The sequence below is a fragment of the Chironomus tepperi genome, unplaced genomic scaffold (assembly GCF_022539635.2).
Source record: "Chironomus tepperi strain 1889 unplaced genomic scaffold, CSIRO-AGI_Ctep_v1 contig_349, whole genome shotgun sequence".
NCBI classification, from domain to species: Eukaryota; Metazoa; Arthropoda; class Insecta; order Diptera; family Chironomidae; genus Chironomus; species Chironomus tepperi.
Window position 1 is genome coordinate 504,562 of NW_027226471.1, and position 17,307 is coordinate 521,868.

The 17,307-nt window shown below is 31.6% G+C and overlaps 7 protein-coding genes across 8 annotated transcripts; 2 read left to right on the forward strand and 5 right to left on the reverse strand.

Annotated features, from left to right (window-relative positions):
- The first annotated feature begins 155 nt into the window (after window positions 1–155).
- Window positions 156–4,872, forward strand: l(3)mbt (lethal (3) malignant brain tumor). Its single transcript, XM_070645018.1, has 4 exons — window positions 156–249; window positions 380–485; window positions 608–4,068; window positions 4,142–4,872. Exons 2-4 carry the CDS (start codon window positions 399–401, stop codon window positions 4,740–4,742), a joined length of 4,149 nt encoding a protein of 1,382 aa, XP_070501119.1. The 5' UTR covers window positions 156–249; window positions 380–398; the 3' UTR covers window positions 4,743–4,872.
- Window positions 4,809–6,076, reverse strand: LOC139094102 (uncharacterized). Its single transcript, XM_070645019.1, has 4 exons — window positions 6,052–6,076; window positions 5,787–5,918; window positions 5,491–5,710; window positions 4,809–5,425 (listed from the first exon to the last, which is right to left on the reverse strand). The coding sequence occupies exons 2-4, from the start codon at window positions 5,892–5,894 to the stop codon at window positions 4,860–4,862; spliced, it is 894 nt and encodes a 297-aa protein (XP_070501120.1). The 5' UTR covers window positions 5,895–5,918; window positions 6,052–6,076; the 3' UTR covers window positions 4,809–4,859.
- A 182-nt stretch (window positions 6,077–6,258) lies between these two features.
- Adk3 (Adenosine kinase 3) lies at window positions 6,259–7,985 on the reverse strand. Its single transcript, XM_070644995.1, has 4 exons — window positions 7,851–7,985; window positions 7,563–7,730; window positions 7,239–7,400; window positions 6,259–7,181 (listed from the first exon to the last, which is right to left on the reverse strand). Exons 1-4 carry the CDS (start codon window positions 7,886–7,888, stop codon window positions 6,482–6,484), a joined length of 1,068 nt encoding a protein of 355 aa, XP_070501096.1. The 5' UTR covers window positions 7,889–7,985; the 3' UTR covers window positions 6,259–6,481.
- Window positions 7,986–8,128: 143 nt separating this feature from the next.
- LOC139094066 (uncharacterized) lies at window positions 8,129–11,675 on the reverse strand. Its single transcript, XM_070644970.1, has 2 exons — window positions 11,230–11,675; window positions 8,129–11,177 (listed from the first exon to the last, which is right to left on the reverse strand). The coding sequence occupies exons 1-2, from the start codon at window positions 11,658–11,660 to the stop codon at window positions 8,258–8,260; spliced, it is 3,351 nt and encodes a 1,116-aa protein (XP_070501071.1). The 5' UTR covers window positions 11,661–11,675; the 3' UTR covers window positions 8,129–8,257.
- Window positions 11,676–11,931: 256 nt separating this feature from the next.
- GXIVsPLA2 (phospholipase A2 group XII) lies at window positions 11,932–13,063 on the reverse strand. Its single transcript, XM_070645011.1, has 2 exons — window positions 12,631–13,063; window positions 11,932–12,571 (listed from the first exon to the last, which is right to left on the reverse strand). The coding sequence occupies exons 1-2, from the start codon at window positions 12,860–12,862 to the stop codon at window positions 12,135–12,137; spliced, it is 669 nt and encodes a 222-aa protein (XP_070501112.1). The 5' UTR covers window positions 12,863–13,063; the 3' UTR covers window positions 11,932–12,134.
- Window positions 13,064–13,124: 61 nt separating this feature from the next.
- Window positions 13,125–15,520, reverse strand: LOC139094014 (probable pyruvate dehydrogenase E1 component subunit alpha, mitochondrial). Of its 2 annotated transcripts, none has more exons than XM_070644882.1 (6): window positions 15,388–15,520; window positions 15,013–15,066; window positions 14,746–14,938; window positions 14,561–14,674; window positions 14,366–14,446; window positions 13,125–14,301 (listed from the first exon to the last, which is right to left on the reverse strand). In XM_070644882.1, exons 1-6 carry the CDS (start codon window positions 15,436–15,438, stop codon window positions 13,607–13,609), a joined length of 1,188 nt encoding a protein of 395 aa, XP_070500983.1. In that variant the 5' UTR covers window positions 15,439–15,520; the 3' UTR covers window positions 13,125–13,606. The 2 variants fall into 2 exon arrangements, with proteins under 2 accessions (XP_070500983.1, XP_070500982.1); XM_070644881.1 differs by lacking the exon at window positions 15,388–15,520 and adding an exon at window positions 15,148–15,225.
- Window positions 15,521–15,561: 41 nt separating this feature from the next.
- On the forward strand, window positions 15,562–17,189 carry Sce (E3 ubiquitin-protein ligase Sce). Its single transcript, XM_070644883.1, has 4 exons — window positions 15,562–15,765; window positions 15,975–16,158; window positions 16,215–16,925; window positions 16,983–17,189. The coding sequence occupies exons 1-4, from the start codon at window positions 15,638–15,640 to the stop codon at window positions 17,022–17,024; spliced, it is 1,065 nt and encodes a 354-aa protein (XP_070500984.1). The 5' UTR covers window positions 15,562–15,637; the 3' UTR covers window positions 17,025–17,189.
- Window positions 17,190–17,307: the final 118 nt, after the last annotated feature.

Sequence of the window (17,307 nt, forward strand, 5' to 3'; positions counted from 1 at the left end):
TTTAGACTATTTTGCTTATTGCAGGAACAACAAGCAAAGCTAACTACACATTCTGTTTTTCTTTTGATATTCAATTTTAATTCAAGAAAATCCCCATTGATCACTTTAATTTAGTGCTACGATAGTTTATTTACATATATTTTAGACGTCATAATTGAACGATCCCTTAACGAAAAGCTTGAAATCTTAAAATTTTTGAAAATATCAGAGATATTAGTCAGAAAAGTTTTCTTAATTAGTGATTAAAAGGTAAATTTTATGATTATGTATAGCATAAAATTCATTGGTTGCTTTATTTTGTCATTTTTATTAAACATTTGAAAATGCATAAAAAATCTAATAAATTGTCACATTTTCATTAAGATTTTATAAATTTCAGGTGATTAAAGGGGAACAAGATGTCAGTTCCGCAAGATGCGACGAAAAGTCATCCAGCAACGAATAATAAAGAGCAAAAAGTCATTGTATTATCAATGAAAAATATGGTAAGCGTGTACTTTTTTCCTACATTACATACAGAGAATTTTTATGAGTACATTTATGCAAATTCACTTATCATCAATTTCATATTACTAATTTGTTTGTCCTCATTGCTTACTTCGAATAGCCATCCTTTAAATTCGATGTCACGAAGAGTTTGTTAACGAGTAATCAGGACAATGGACAGTCGGTATTCAGTTTCAAGCCACAGCAATTGCTACAATCTCCACCTTCATCCTCTTCACATACTTTACAAGTAGCTCAACCGAAGACAAATGCTACAAATATTCAAGTTGTTTCCCAACCAATTGTCACCGCAAACAGTCCAGTTCATCATCAAAAAATTCAAGGAACGGCTGGAACGATTCTTATTCGAGCTCAATCTCCCACTACCAACGTACAAAAAACACAACAGAATATCATTAAGCCCCAGCAAATATCATTGATTCAGAGTCATCCAAGTATCAAAATTCAGGACTCATCATCGACAGGATTACGTAAAATATCATCAGAAATAACGATGAAAAATCAAGCAGGCCATACTCTCTTATTGCATCCTACACCTACTAGCACAGTAAAACCACAAACTATGTTAAGTCAATTGCAAATACCATCACAAAAGAAAATTATTGTGTCTGCACAAAGCAGTAATCAGACGAAAATGTTTCAAATTTCATGTAATCAAAAAAATCTCCCAAAACAGCATGTAAAAATAATTCAATCAACTGTAAAGGAATCAAAGCCAATTCCTATATTACCAAAACCAGAAAGTTCACAGAAAATAGTCGTGCAACAACATGTTATTTTGCCATCAGCAGTTATTGTTCAGCAATCATCGGCAGGAAGTCAACAAACTAAACCGAATGTTATAACAATTCCTGTAACTGCATCCTCATTACTAAAATATAATGTACCTCAGTCACAACAACAAACTACAAAATGGGCAATACCATCAGTTTCGAATATATATCCTCCCGCATTAGCACCTATTCAGCCAAAAGTGTCAATTACACAAACAACAACAACTACAACAAATGAAGAAAAAAACGATAGTTTAAAAATGTTGATGGAAATTGATGAAATCGGAAATTCTTCGGAATCAGAAAATTTTAATGACAATGATGAAAATTACGAAGACGATATTGAAAATAATGAGGTAAAAATCGTAGAAAAAACACCAGAAAAAGTAATAACAAAGCGTTGTACGACGGACGATGAACAGCAGTTTCTAAATGTAAAACGAATTATCGAAGGCGATGATGACTTACAAACATCTGAAAAAAATACTGAATCACAGCGCGATGAGGATAATTATGATAATGAAATAAATGATTTGGAGAATATATCAGAAAAGATAAAGGAAAGTTTTGAAGAAACGACAGCTACACAATCTACAACAACAAGTATTACGAATAAACAACAAAATAATAATAATAGCAATAACAATAGTAACAATTCAATATTGTTATGTGACGAACAAATTTCAATTGTAACACCAGAGGAAAGTCCAGAAAATAGTGATAAATCAAAAGATAAGGTTACTCCAATGCAAACAAATGAGGAAGTAATAGTAGTGAAAAGTCAATCAGTTGAGGATGTAAAGAAGAATTTAAAACTTGATCTAATTTCAAGCATTAGTGCAGCACATGACAAGAAAATTGTTGATCAAGGCCAAAGTGAATCCGTCATCAATGATGATGATCATTCTAATCAGTCATTGATAATAGAACAAAAGAAAAATAATGACGATAATGAATCAGCAGCAAAAAGTGAAGTGTTATTAAATCAAGCATCAACATCAAAAAGTATTAAAGGAAATGAAGGAAATAAACCGAAAAGGAATCGTAAACCAAAAAATCCTACTGTTATTACAAGTCTCGGACTTCCTTATAAACCACCTCAACCAAGTAATCGTAAGAAAAAATCGGAAAAGAAAGTTGAGTTGGAAATGGACTTTCATGACCCACTTAACAAAATTCTGTGGGAAGATGGAATTGGTGGACTCAATAATTGTAACAAGCTATTCGGATTTAATGAATTTGGGTTAATCGAAGTACTAAGCAAGAAAGATGCAACAGCAAAATTAAAATATGACGAAAATCCTTTAACAACAGATGATAATTTTAATTTTAAATTCCGTAAAATTGCTGATCCTCAAGATCAATTTACTTGTGTTATATGCTCAAAATTGGGAACAATTCGTGACTTTTTCTCGCCTGAATGTTGTAGTGAATCGTGTTTTGCGATTACAAAGCGCAAGACAACAGAGTTTAATTCGTCATCTAAGGATGATAATGGAGAGTCAGGAGTAATCTCACCAACTGATGCAAAGAAAGTATTATTTGAAGGAGAATTAATAACATTGCATCAATTACAACAACATTTACTCGAACAACAACTGCCTGAAACAAAAAGAAAGCATGGATTGACAAAAAAGAGTTCATCATTTACAATTCCGGAGGTTAAATTTTCATGGGAATCGTATTTGACTGCTAAGAGTGTTCCTGCACCTGAAGATTTCTTTATATATACCAGCAAAACTGCCTCAAATCAATTCCGAGTAGGAATGAAACTCGAAGCTGTCGATCCAAAAAATCAACACTTGATATGCGTTTGCTCTGTTGAGGAGAAATTGGGATGCCGAATTAAAATTCATTTTGATGGATATCCTTCAACTTATGATTTTTGGACAAACAGCGATAGCTTTAACATCTTTCATGTTGGTTTTTGTCAAAGTACGGGTCGGAAATTGAATGTTCCTCAACGTTGGACTAACAAAAAGTTTGACTGGACAGAATATTTTGATCATACAAATTCAGTTGGTGCTCAGCGTTACATGTTCTCAAGGCTAACTCAGACATCAAGTGAAACTAATCCATTAACTGTTGGAATGAAGGTCGAAGTAAAACATGGAGACTATTGGTATGCAGCTACAATTATTGATGTGCTTAATTTACGTGTTTTGATAAGATTTGACGGAATATATGAAAATTTTGGTTGTTATTGGTTTGACATTTACTCGCCATACCTGCATCCATGCAATGGACACAAAACATTAGAAGATCAGAGTCTATTTAAACCACCATTTTTGTCCAATAAACCTTTTGATTGGACTGAATATATCAAGACATGTAATGCTTCTGAGTCACCAGCTGACTTTTTACTTCACAAGACTAGAAATCCATATCAATTTGAACCAGGAATGAAACTTGAAGTTGTCGACAAAGTAAATCCTCAACTCATTCGTCCAGCTACTATTTTGTGTAGAAATGAATACAAAATTCAAGTCATTTTTGATGGATTTGACATCAAGTACGCTTATTGGTTGGATGATGATTCTGAAGATATTCATCCAATTAATTACTGCAAACAAACAGAACATCCGATTGAACATCCCGCTGGAGCACATAAATTTTTAGATAATAGTCTATGCTCGATGAATGGATGTAGAGGAATTGGTAATGGCTTACACACTGATCGTTATTTTCATGACAATCCCAAAGAATGTCCATATAATATTGATAACTGGAACAGATTAATTGAACAAAAAGATAACTCTCGAATGGATTACAAACCTTACGTCAGACGGTATGTATTAAATTAAATTTAAATTTTTTTAGTCTTCAATTGACTGATAAATAATTTTTCATGTTTTATACAGGAACAAAAGCTCAGCAGTGACAAATGAAAATCGTTCATTACTTTTACAACAAAACAAGTACAAAAAAGAAAAGCAAGAAGTAGAAATTAAGGAAGAGCCGATTCAAAATAATGAAGACGATACAGCATCAAGTGAAAATGTTAGAGTCACAAAGAAAAGACCGAAGAAACGAAAGATCGTACAGTCGACGATAGCTGAAGAAAAAGAAGAGATTGCTGATGAAGATGAAGAAGAAAAAAAAGTGAAAATTGGTGTTATTCAGCATTTCCTTGAAGAATATGGACCTCAATTGAATTATGCTTACAATTTATGGACCAAAAATTCTAAAATCTTAGACAAAGCAATGATTACCGATGAAGATCTCTCCGAAAATCCAATTAAATGGAATGTTGATGATGTTTGTACATTTTTAGTCAAGTTTTGTGATGAGGAAACAGCTGCAAAATTTTATGCACAGAAGATTGATGGTGAAGCACTTTTAGGCTTATGTCAAAAAGATTTGGTGACATTGATGGATATCAAAATTGGACCTGCAATTAAAATTTATAATCGTATTCTCTGGTTGCGTCAGGAAGTTATGACAAAATTTACTGAATTTTAATTTTTTTAACTCTCACTGTTTTGTATAGATTGAGTTCATTTTTATTTTATATTTTTTAATATCCATAAGATGCTTAATTGTAAGGTAAAAGAGAATTAATGTATAATAAAAAATGTTTTAAGAATTTACATATCTCATGATTGTTTCTTTACGTAATTGTTCAAATGTTGTTCCGAGTATTTCCGATGTACTTTCGTCTAATTTGAGGAAATTTATTAGATCTAATTTAGTTAAACTTAATATTGCTTCTCCATCTATCTCCTCACTTTCGAAACGTTTTGTTATTGCTTTTTGAGAGGTAAATTTTTCAATAAATATTAAAACTTGCTCTTTTGTCCAAAACACTGGATTATCAAGCAATTCCTGAATATTTTTAATCTTATTAAATATCGGATAAGTTTTTGAGTCACGAATTGATGAAGGATGCTTAGACAAACTTATCTTTTCATCATGTAATGATAATCGCAACGTAATTAGAACTTTTTCTGTATCACTTTCTATCCGATCACCAAGGAAGTAATCACTTGTTTTATCGCAATGCATTAACGTATCTGGCCTCTTTTTTGATACTTTGACATTCGTGCCATTTTCCTTTTTTGCTAATCGTCTTTTCTCTGCCAAATTTTGCATCCTTTCCCTTCGCATTAATTTCTTTTTGCGGGCTATTTGTAAGTTCATTAATCCTTTTATATTATTTTTAAATAATATTAGTCACGTAATTGAAAAATCATAATAATACCCCAATTACCTGATGTCCCTCGTTTCTTTTTTACAAGTGGCTTTTGCGATAATAATTCTTCGTAATCCACTAAAGTACTGCCTATTTTGAGATGTAATGTAGGAATTGCTTTATCATTTAATGATTTATCAGCATTTAGACATTTATGCTCAAAATGTTTTATGCAAACTAAAGAGCCGAGACTTAATTTCTCATTTATATCGTCTGAGTGTATATTTTTGTACCATTTCTATTTATTTTGTTGGAAATACAAAAAATATTTAATTAAACTATATTTTTTAAATATTTTTAAGTTCTTCACTCACATTTTGTATTTCAGCGTTTTTCGGCAATGGGAACATAGGAATTTTTCTAAAATCACTACTTTGGTTCCATTTTGAATCACAACCAGTAATAGCACATTTGTTACTCATCTTCCTGATTAGAAGCTGTTAATCCTTAATGAAATAAAATTTAAAGACTGTCAATAGCAGGGTTGTTAGTATAATGTGCTCATAAAAAGTTATATCCAATTAGAGATTATATGATCTTAGTGACCTATGCTGTAAAAATGATGACTGATTTTCTTACTACAAAAAATAAAATATAATGTATAACTTAATATCATTAAATCACAGGAATTAAATAGGAAGGTAGACATCAACTCTGAAAAGTTTTTAAATAAAACACGACCGTTACGAAAGTGACACATTTTATTGCATACATGCTCAACAAGTAAGGTTTGAACATTTTTCCTGAACTTATTACATTAAATTCTTTAATATTTTTTTGAGATAACTGTATAACTAAGATAGAATGTCCTATATGTTAATATTTATCTAAACATTTTTATAAATACGTATATGCCGAATTTTGATAAATTAAGTATAATTAACAATATCTTTAAGGTGAATTTAAAAAATTGTTCATAAATGCTAAATGCTTAACAACCAATCATTTCAAAATTTAAGTATAACACTAAAAAGGAAAGATGTAGTAACATTTCCACAGTCCAGTTCTCCTAAAACTTTACATCTTTTGGTAAATTACAGCCAATTGTTCTAATTACTGCAGCTGAAATTTTACATCCAACTTCAATACAACTTTTCACGTCTTCACCTTTCATGTGTGCATAAAGAAATCCAGCAACAAAAGAATCACCAGCTCCTGTTGTATCAACTATGTCCTCAATATTAACTTGAGGTACATCCACAGTATTCGATTCATAGCCATTTTTATTTCCACACATATATATTACTGGATCAGCTCCATCCGTTACTATTACCACTTTCTGTCGATGACTCTTTGAATATTTTCCAAACAAGTCAGATATTAAGTCGTCCATAGATTGAAAACCATTTATTGTCGCAAGTTCCTCAAATTCATCACGATTCCCAAATATAATATCAGCTTTTTGAACCATCCAAGTTATATCCTTTTGAAAAGTTTTAACAATATATGGGGCATTGAGATTTGTAATAAATAACGTTTTAGGATTTTCTGAAAACTTTTCATTCAGGTACCGACAAATGTCCATTTTATTAGGTATGAAGAATCCTTCAATGTAATAATAATCTGGATCTTGAGTTAACTTCTCAATATTTTCTTGTACATGAGATTTCTCGCAATTTAATGCCGCTCCAATATTTGCAACTAATGATCTATCCGATCCTTGACATAAGCACACACAAGTTCCAGTTCTGGTTTTTAATTCCTGTAAACTGTTTATTTATTTCTCATTAGTCATATCTTTAATTAACTAAAATTGATGTTCTCACCAGGCATTCACTCCACCTCTTTTAAGAATCTCTTTAACAACTTTAGCATTTTGATCATTTCCGACAGCTCCGTAGAATGTAAGATCCCGTTGACCTAATGATGCTAATATTCTCGATGAATTTAAACAACTTCCTCCCAGGCTATATTTAAACGTTCTATATCTGAAAATAAGTTAGAAATTTAGAGCACGGAATATATTAAAATCACTAAACGGCACTAAGCACTAGTTTTTTTTTGTCATTGACCTTCAGTGTTAGCATGAAGGCATTCAACTTATAATAATGACTTGATTGATCAATATTTGAATGTAAACATTTCAGTACCTTGCTCTTGCATCGTTGAATAAGTTTGTTAATTTATCAAGTGACACTTCAGCTTGTCCATTCCTCTCAATATCGTACTTTTTAAGCAGCTCATCATTACTGATTTGTACGGTGACATCCAGTAAAGGATTTCCAAATAATAACAATTTTGGAGATTTCATATCAGAGCTGTACAATTTCACAATATTTGATGTAAATCCGATTCGGAAAGAGAAAGAAGTAATTTTTATTCAAGTTGAATTCATTAATTTACGTAATGTTGGATTAAAAATGAGTAAAAATTATCACCTCTCTGATGTTTCACTTTTTAAACTAGCATTTGTCATTTATTAACAATGATAAATTAATATTTTAAAGTGCTTTAGAACTACAAAAAGCCGACTTGAATGGAATAACTCAAAAAAACATCTGAAATGTGAGCAAGCACGGAGAAAAATTTACTATACAATGTGAGACGAAAGTCACCAACACATTCAAGCGAACTGCATATTAAAGAAAGTCGGATTGTCTAATATGTAGTCGCTAATTTTAATGTGCGCAAGACGGAAAAATAAGAGACATAAGCATTTCTAACATGTGATCATCTTTATTTCATTTCAATAATTCATTACAACTTTGGACAAACTTATTCTAGACATAAAATAATTAAATATCAGTGACGTCATGAATTTCTAAAAAAAAAGTCCAAGTCTAATTCATGACATTGAAACTTGAAGGAAATTGTGCCATGCTTTTGACTTTTTAAAGTAACAATGATTTTTGCTCAAGACAATTGCATTTTTGAACACTGACCTAATTTCATTTGATATGGAACTGTCTTGATTCATACAGTAAACAATGAATTCAAATAAATTTGCTGCAATGTCTGAATTAGTATCTTGTGAGCAATAAAGCCATAAACTTTGTGGAAATAACTCATAACGATTCTTAAAAATATTACAAACATCATCTATTATGAAATACCCAGACACACACACGATAGCTGTCAGGAACATGTCCAAAAGATATTTTAATCCTTCAATATTTGTGTCTTTTTCTATGGTCTTATTTTGTACAACAATTATAAATTCATTAAGCCACTTTTTTGTTGGAAGGCTTTTAGTTGATAGTAAAAGATCAACGAAAGATGTAGATAAAATATCACGGCATTCATTTTTAGCAAACTGTTCAAGGATCAACTCATTCAGCCATGCCACTGAATTTTCAATGTCCACATTTTCTTTTAAAATTTCGCACCTGTATCTAATTTTTCTTGTAGTTATCAACGGAATCGCATTTAATATATTTGATGGAATCAGTCTGATGATGTTGTTGCTCGGTGATGTAGTTCTATTAATAAACATTGAAATAATCATCGTAAGATTTTCGCGATTTGTGACGCATTTTTCATGACTCAATAGCATGAGAATCTTCTCATCGAGCTTTTCACTATAGCACGTGAATACTTTGTCGAAGAATAATTTTAGAATCTCATTTGATGCGCCATTACAAAGATCAACAAGTAAGTCTAGTGCTATTTCAATATCTTCGTGATGACTACTTTCATCAATATTGATTAGAAAATTTTCAATTAATCGTTTTGCAGTGCCTGAAATTACGGCTTGCTTTGATGCCACTGCTATACATTTGGCTCTTATTGCTTTTCCTTTATGAATAAGTTCGTGCAAAAATGTCCAATTTAATGGTGGCAATGGCCGTGAATATTTTTGTGACAAAATATTTAAAGCTTCAACAAGAATTGTTTCGTCTACAAGTTTTTCTGCCTTTTTGGTCGTTGCTTGTTGAATTACAAAATGTGTCATTGCCTTTACAATGCTTTGTTTGGGTAAATTTTTATAATTTATTGGTTCCGCTTGTCCTTCTTTGACCAAATAATGTCCTGAGCGATACTCAGTGATCTCTTGTCTCATGAAATGACTAATCAGATCACCAGCTGATTGTAAACAATATGGATTAACTTTTGATAGTAATTGGACGTAACATTCTCCAGGAACTTCTAAATCTAAAATTGAAACTTCCATTCCTGCAGGTGCTTCCGGTAAGGGGATGTTTTCTCGATAAGTATCAGGAATCATGTCTAATGTAAGAGTATCATAACTCCAACTTTTAAAAGCATTTAAGGCACAATTTATTCCATGAACGTCACTCCATTGAATCATGTAAAATATACGATTTACGATATCCTTCATGAAAGTTTCATACTCCAAATTATTCCTTTTAAACTGTGGAACCGTGGAAAAGAACTTGCATAAACTAGTTATTACTCGAGGACGTTTCTCGTACCTTGTGGTTAAATTTATAGCTTTCCAAGTTGACGTAATGGAAATAATGTGGTTTTGACATAATAGCGTGATAGAATCAATTGCCAAGGATGCAGCAACTTCCTCAGTTTTTGATTCTAATGATTGATTTAAAATTTCAGAAATAATTGTGACCAAATCTGATCCGTGCAAATGGGGTTTCAAATCACAAATTTGTTTAATTGCACTTGCTCTAACAATGTTAAGATTTAAGTCATCGTTGTCATGAATTGATTTTTCTACAAGACACTTATGTAGAAATGGGTAAATTCTTGGTTCAGTCTTCCATAATTTAAGATGCAAAGTTATTGCCATAGATCGAATCATCCCTGCTGATAATGCTTTAATTGTACTAAATATTTCAGTCGATGCTCCTAAATCGGTGATGTTTTGAAGTATCGAAACTTTAATTTTGGGATTATAGCTTTGTGATAATTCAAACAGTAAAGGCATGACCAGAGAATTTTTTAAAACATCATCAGATTTTGATATATCAATAAGATTCATCAAAACATTATTCCAATTTTCATAATTCTCATTTTTCAATTTATTTGAGTGAAGATATCCACGCAATACAAGTTGATTTCTTGTCCAATACATTCTCTCGCAGTTCATTGTAATACGTTTAAATGTGCACAATTCATTTTCTTCAATAAATATGCATGCATCATAAGCATTAATTAGATCATAATCAGTTAGGAATGATGACGAAAATTTTCTAGTAACTCCTGAGAAATGTTGGCTAATATCTCCACATCCTATGTAGTTTACAAGCTCTTCTACTTTTCCTATTTCTTTAGCATTTAATATTGGATATGCAAGAATTTGTATTAATCCATCTAGAATCATGTTCAAAAGAATTGGATGTCCAACTTTAACTTGAATGATTAGGATGTTCAGGAGTTTTACTAATTTAGGAATAAATGCAGCTGAGCAGTTCTGAAGAATTTCAGAAATGATGAATAGAGTAATGTTGATGCAATTTGGATTTGATACTATAAGTTCATGATTATCTAGAAGGTAATCAATATTTGTTGTTGGATCCAATGAGTTCTCGACACAGTATTTTGTAGATATCAATACGAAAAGTAAATTTTCGATATCCTTGGTCTTCTTAAAACGTGTAAGGATCATAGAATTGTAGAGCATACAGGACGCTGGTGAAGTTATTCTTCTCAAAGAAATAATTTCTCTTATTAGGTCGTTATTTCCGTTTTCCATGATTGATGTCCAGATACTTTTAGATTCAGCGTAAATTGTCTCATTGTTACAGAGAATCATTAGTAATACAGGACGAAGAAATTTGATACAAGATCTATAAAAAATTAATTAATACGAATGATTTTAAGCATAAATTATATAATTACCTTTCAGGACTAGATGCAATATCCTCAATTTTTTTGGAAAGATACATCATCTTCGCTGTATTTGTTTCGTTGATAAAAATGATCGCTGGATGTGGTTTATTAACGATTCCAAACTGACAACCTGATTCCTTAACATTTTCTAACAACAAATTAAATATAGCATCTGATAAAATATCAAAATTGTCGTTCTTAAGACGCGAATATCCAGAAATCAATGCATTTATTGCAAAGCCGGAATCATATCTTTTTCCGAATTTTATTAAAATTTCACAGGCATTTCTGCAAGTATTTCGATTATCACTGACTATTTGGCTATTAATCCAATCAATTTCGGTAGCTATTGATTCATTTTTACTTTTTTTCTCAGATATTTTCTTAAACATCTTGTGGAAGTGGTTATTAATGTACAAAACTGAATTTTTTGTGTCCATTTTTCTAAAGTTTGTAAACAAAATGAAACTTCCACGCGTACTTTCTTTAACTTTACATTTTATTTTGAATTTTTTAAAACCGTTGGAAAAATCTTACCGGTTAACTTTGACAAAGCATGATCAGTACTTGTAATTTATGAAACAAGTAAAATTAGTAATTAATATCTGGAAATACGAGTTTTTATAAAGAAATTCTTGTAAAATGTCAACTATTACTTCTTATCATCTGAATTCCTGATTACTTATTGCAAAAATTAAAATTTCCAACAAATTTTGGTAAAATAAAATAAATTAATTCTTTATTGGATGGATATTGTACTAATCGAATATGGTAAGTAGATTGTCATCATTTTCTAATGAACAACAATACTAAAGGTATAATTTGGGAAGGCATCACTACAATTTTTATTAATACATGTAAATTAAATTAACTTTTTGAGGTGACATTTGAATGGAAATGAATCATCAAACATTTCATAGATCTGATTTCCAGTTATAGTTTTTCTTATCCTTCTGTTTCTTATATTTCTCCTTCTCATATTTGCCTTGATTTTGAGATCCTTGTTGGGGACAAAAGCATGCTCGTTCTTGTGCGTCAAGGTATGCCTTACATCCTAAAGTCATTGTACCAGTAAACAGCATTTTAGCTGCTGCTTTGCATCCTTTAATTAATATATCACCAGCAGCACTTTTTTCGAAGGAATCGCAATATTTGTAGAGACACCTCTTAAAATCCAGATCACAAATTTCTTTATCACTATTACATGTGTCATAACAAATGTCATGAGCATCACAGCATTTCCCCATTTCTGGTGCCGGTAGATATTCTGTGTCAATTTTCATTCCTAATGATCCACAACCGTCAGATGAAGGTATATGAAGCTTATTTTTTTGAGGATGTATATCTGGATCTGAAGCATAAAAGAAGAAAATAATTAGTCAACGTTTAAAATTGGCATATTAAACTTACATCCAGGGCATTTATAAATACAATTCTCTTCTACTGCTGTATCAAAAATTTCATGAACAGTCTTGAACTTTTTACTTAATGTTATGAAATTCTTAAACACGTCTCCAAATAAAATTTCTGAACTAAGCACAGCATCCCTTAGGGATTTAAGAATTGAGGAACCATATCCAGAATAACAATATCCAATAAAAGTCAATGCATAGATTACAATTTTCATATAAGGTATTCTCATATTTGTGCCTTGTATATTTGATGATTTAATTTATCACACACACGAGTCTGTTTAAAAAAGTCAGTCAACAAAATTCTTTCACAAGTTACATTCAGCACACGATATAAACGCGTGAAGCAATCTTAAAAATATCAAAAAAAAAAAAAATTATGTGTAAGTAAGCGAATAATATTTTTCTGAAATTCTATGCTATAAATAGGTAAATAAAGTCTGTAAATATTCATTTAAATTTTCAAAATACGTTAATGAAATATTTCAATAGTTTTAAGTTTTCAGGAATATCTTGAGCTACTTCAATTACTCCTTTATTAATGACATTACTTAGATTCATTCAATACATTTGGTATAATTTTCAAATTTGTATATGCTAGGTAATAATTAATTTGTTTTTTTACTTTTTTTTTGTAACATCAATTTGATTCTTTTCCCATTCATGTGAACGAACTAACGTTCAACGATGGCCTGAGTGAGATATATGTATGACATGCGATTATCAAAATGCAGAAATGGGTACAAAAACATTCTCATCTTCTTCGAACACATAATATTTAAAAATAAACTCAAACAAACAACAAAACGTGTAACGAAAAAATAAAATAATATAATTTAGCAGTCGTTGGTTCGGATAAATGCGAAAAGTGTTTTTGAATGGAAAATACCTATATGATAATAATAAAATAGATAAAAAACGTGTAAAGATCATCAACTCTTAAAATGCACATGAATATTCTTCAATTATGGCATTTATAAATTTTGTGGCTTAGCAACGCGCTTATGCTTCAATGTATTGAATGGATTCACATTTCTGATATCCACCAGATAGTCATCTTTAGCATAGATATCCCATGTGAGTTCATCCATGTTGACACCAAGGTCACCTCTTGCTTTTTTGACACCATCATCAACTTCTTTCTTTACATCAGCCTCTAATTTCTTAATCTCTTCTTCTGTTGCTAACTCTGATTCAATAATCTTCTCCTTGAAATGTGTAATTGGATCACGCTTTTGTCTCATTTCTTGGACTTCATCTCTTGTTCTGTATAATCCTGGATCTGTCATTGAATGACCAACGAAACGATAAGTAGCACATTCCATAACTACTGGGCCTTTACCGCTTGAAGCGTATTCTATAGCATAACGAGTAGCCTCACGGACAGCAAGTACGTCCATACCATCACACCAAATTCCAGGAATGTTATCGCCTCGAGTGTAATAGCCTGTATTTGCAGTTGAACGTTCAGACGATGTTGACATTCCCCAGCCATTATTTTCACAGACGTAGATGATTGGAATATCCCACAATTTGGACATATTGAAGGTCTCGAAGATTTGGCCTTGATTTGACCCACCATCACCATACAAAGCTATGGCAACGCCGTTTGTATTTCTGTACTTATGTGCAAAAGCCATTCCAGCACCAAGTGGGACTTGGGCACCGACTATATAAATAATTCAGGCTATAATTAATAAATTTAAAATTATTTATATTAAAGATTTACAGACCTATTCCATTCCCGCCATAAAAGTGAGGGACATAAATGTGCATTGAACCACCCTTGCCTCTCTGTGTACCTTCAATGTGACCTGTAGATTGATAAACAAGTGTGTCATTCAATTAAAGCGTTTAAGATATAAAAATAATTCCATTATGTTATTTATAGAATGTAAAGAAAATAATAAGCAGAAAATAGTACTCACCGGTAAGTTCACATAAAATTGAAGAGACTGATGCCCCCATTACATGAGCGAAGCCGTGGCATCTGTAACTGGTTATCAAGTCATCTAGATTTGGCCTCATTGCACCATACATGCCTTTTCATTGGAAAGAATAATTATCAGTAATATAATTTAAATCATTAGACTGCATTAGCCTTATTTCTTACCGACGCAAATAGCTTCTTGTCCATTATATAAATGGCAGAATCCACGAATCAACTTTTCCTTGTACATTGCACCGGCAGCTGTCTCGAATCTTCTGACAGTAAGCATTTGTCTGTAGTAACGCAATGCATCATCTCTTGTAACTGTAACTTTTGTCGGTGGACCAGCATCGTTAAATAAATGCAATTTGTAATCCTGTAAAATAATAAAAATAAAAAATACATCGTTACCATTTTACATTTTCATATTGTGTACTATGATAAGGTCACCTTGGTCTCAAATGTAGCTTCAGTTGCGTAGTTCTTCGCAGCCGATGTTACTTTCTATAAAAATACAAAACAAATAAATGAATATATCACGCACGAGTACAATGACCATATAAAATGAGGATCATGTTAATTTACAATCACATATTCTGGTTGTTTTGATTTAAAAAATTTTTCGGCAAGCTTCTTTAGAAAGGTCATTTCAATAAACATGGATAAAAAAAATAATAAGTGTGTATGCGCACAAAGTATATGCGCTATTATTTTTGTTCCCTTCTTATTTTTTTCCAATTGGATAAATTGCTTCACTGTATTTCATGTATTTATTGTTTCTAGCAGTTTATGAATGAACACTTATTTAATTATACTCCTACTTACAAAAGCATTGAAGATATTCTTATTTTGGAAGCTTAAGACCTTTCTCAGCATTTTGACTCTTTGAGATTCCGATTTGAATTGAAGACTGAAAAATTTTCTTATTGGAGCTGATCTTTTGGAGGGGACGACAAGTGAAGTACAAACTATGTAGACATTTTTTGTAGATCTATTTATACGAAAGTAGACATTCGCTAAAGTTTGTTGTGACACAAAAATTTATTTTTATTTTATTTTAAATAATCAGTTTAAAATGGAAGCTCAGACACAAAATAAGACTTGGGATCTGTCTCTGTACGAATTGAACAGAACACCACAGGAAGTGATTACAGATAATTCGGAAATAGCTGTTTCTCCGCGCTCATTGCATTCAGAATTGATGTAAGTGTTTGTTTATAATATTAAATTTCAAAATATACGCAAAGTTCCATTGATCCTTGTCATTTTATTCGTGAATTCTCATTATTAACACGTAAACTAGTAACAAAACCAAACCCCGTTGAGAAAACTTAATTTTCCATTTTCTTTTTTGATTTAAAAAAAGTTTCCCTAATTAGCATAATATTATCATACATATAAATATTTAACAGGTGCCCAATATGTCTGGACATGCTGAAAAAGACGATGACTACAAAAGAGTGCCTTCACAGATTTTGCAGTGATTGTATTATTACTGCCTTGCGATCCGGTAATAAAGAATGTCCAACATGCAGAAAGAAGCTGGTTTCAAAAAGGTCATTGAGACCTGATCCAAATTTCGACTGCTTGATATCGGTAAGTAACGCTTTTAAGCTTAACAAACGTAAATTTAATTATTTATCATTTTAAAGAAAATATACCCAAGCAGAGATGAATATGAAGCACATCAAGAGAAAGTTTTAGCAAAATTCAATAAGAATCATTCACAACAAGCTCTTGTTAATTCAATTACTGAAGGTATCAAGTTGCAAACTCAAAACAGACAACAGCGTCCAAAAAAGAATCAAGAGGAGTCACAAAACGATGGAACTAACCGAGATGTTTCTTCAAATAGTCAAGGTAGTTCTCATGGTGAATCTACACGCCAGTCTTCCAATCCTCCATCTGCACGCAGCACTCCATCTCCAGTTCCATCTCATTCGAGTTCAATGAGTAAGCCGTCTAAAAGAGCCAGGTCAATAATGACTACAGATCGGTCAGATTCTGAAAGTAATAGCGAAATGACTGAAGAAGTTGATTCAAATGCTGACACTGAAGGTGATACAGAAGGAAATGATGAAATTGAATTAGTTTTTAAACCGCATCCAACAGAAATGAATAGCGAGAATGTTTTGATGAAGGCTCTTAAGGACAATACTGTTCGATATATCAAGACAACTGCTAATGCTACTGTTGATCATCTTAGCAAATATCTGGCTATGAGATTGTCTTTGGATGCACAATTACCAGAGCCAACATTCAAAGCTTTGACATTCACTATTTACATTACGCCAAGTTCCACACAACCAGTTTCTCTAAATGGCAATCAAACTTTACACCAAGTCAATGAGAAGTTTTGGAAGGTAATTGATTATCTGATCCTTAAAATTGCAAGTTTCTTTAATTATGTATATTTACAGACTAATAAACCGCTAGAGATGTACTATTCCTGCAAGTCATAGGCTTAATTTCTTACATCAACCATACAACTTTTCTGAAGATTGGACTGTTTTAATCACATTTGAATTAAGAATTTTGTGACGAGCTGTAATGATTCTATGTATAATTAATACATTATTTTACATATATAATTTAATGTAATGTGCGATATAAAGTGAATAAAAATCTTGATGATAAATTTTTCCTATACTCAGCATGATTCCCTTATTTATAGGAATGAAATTTTATTCGACTATAAAATACTAAAAATACATTTAATCAGTTCTATGCCAGTTTGATTTGCTC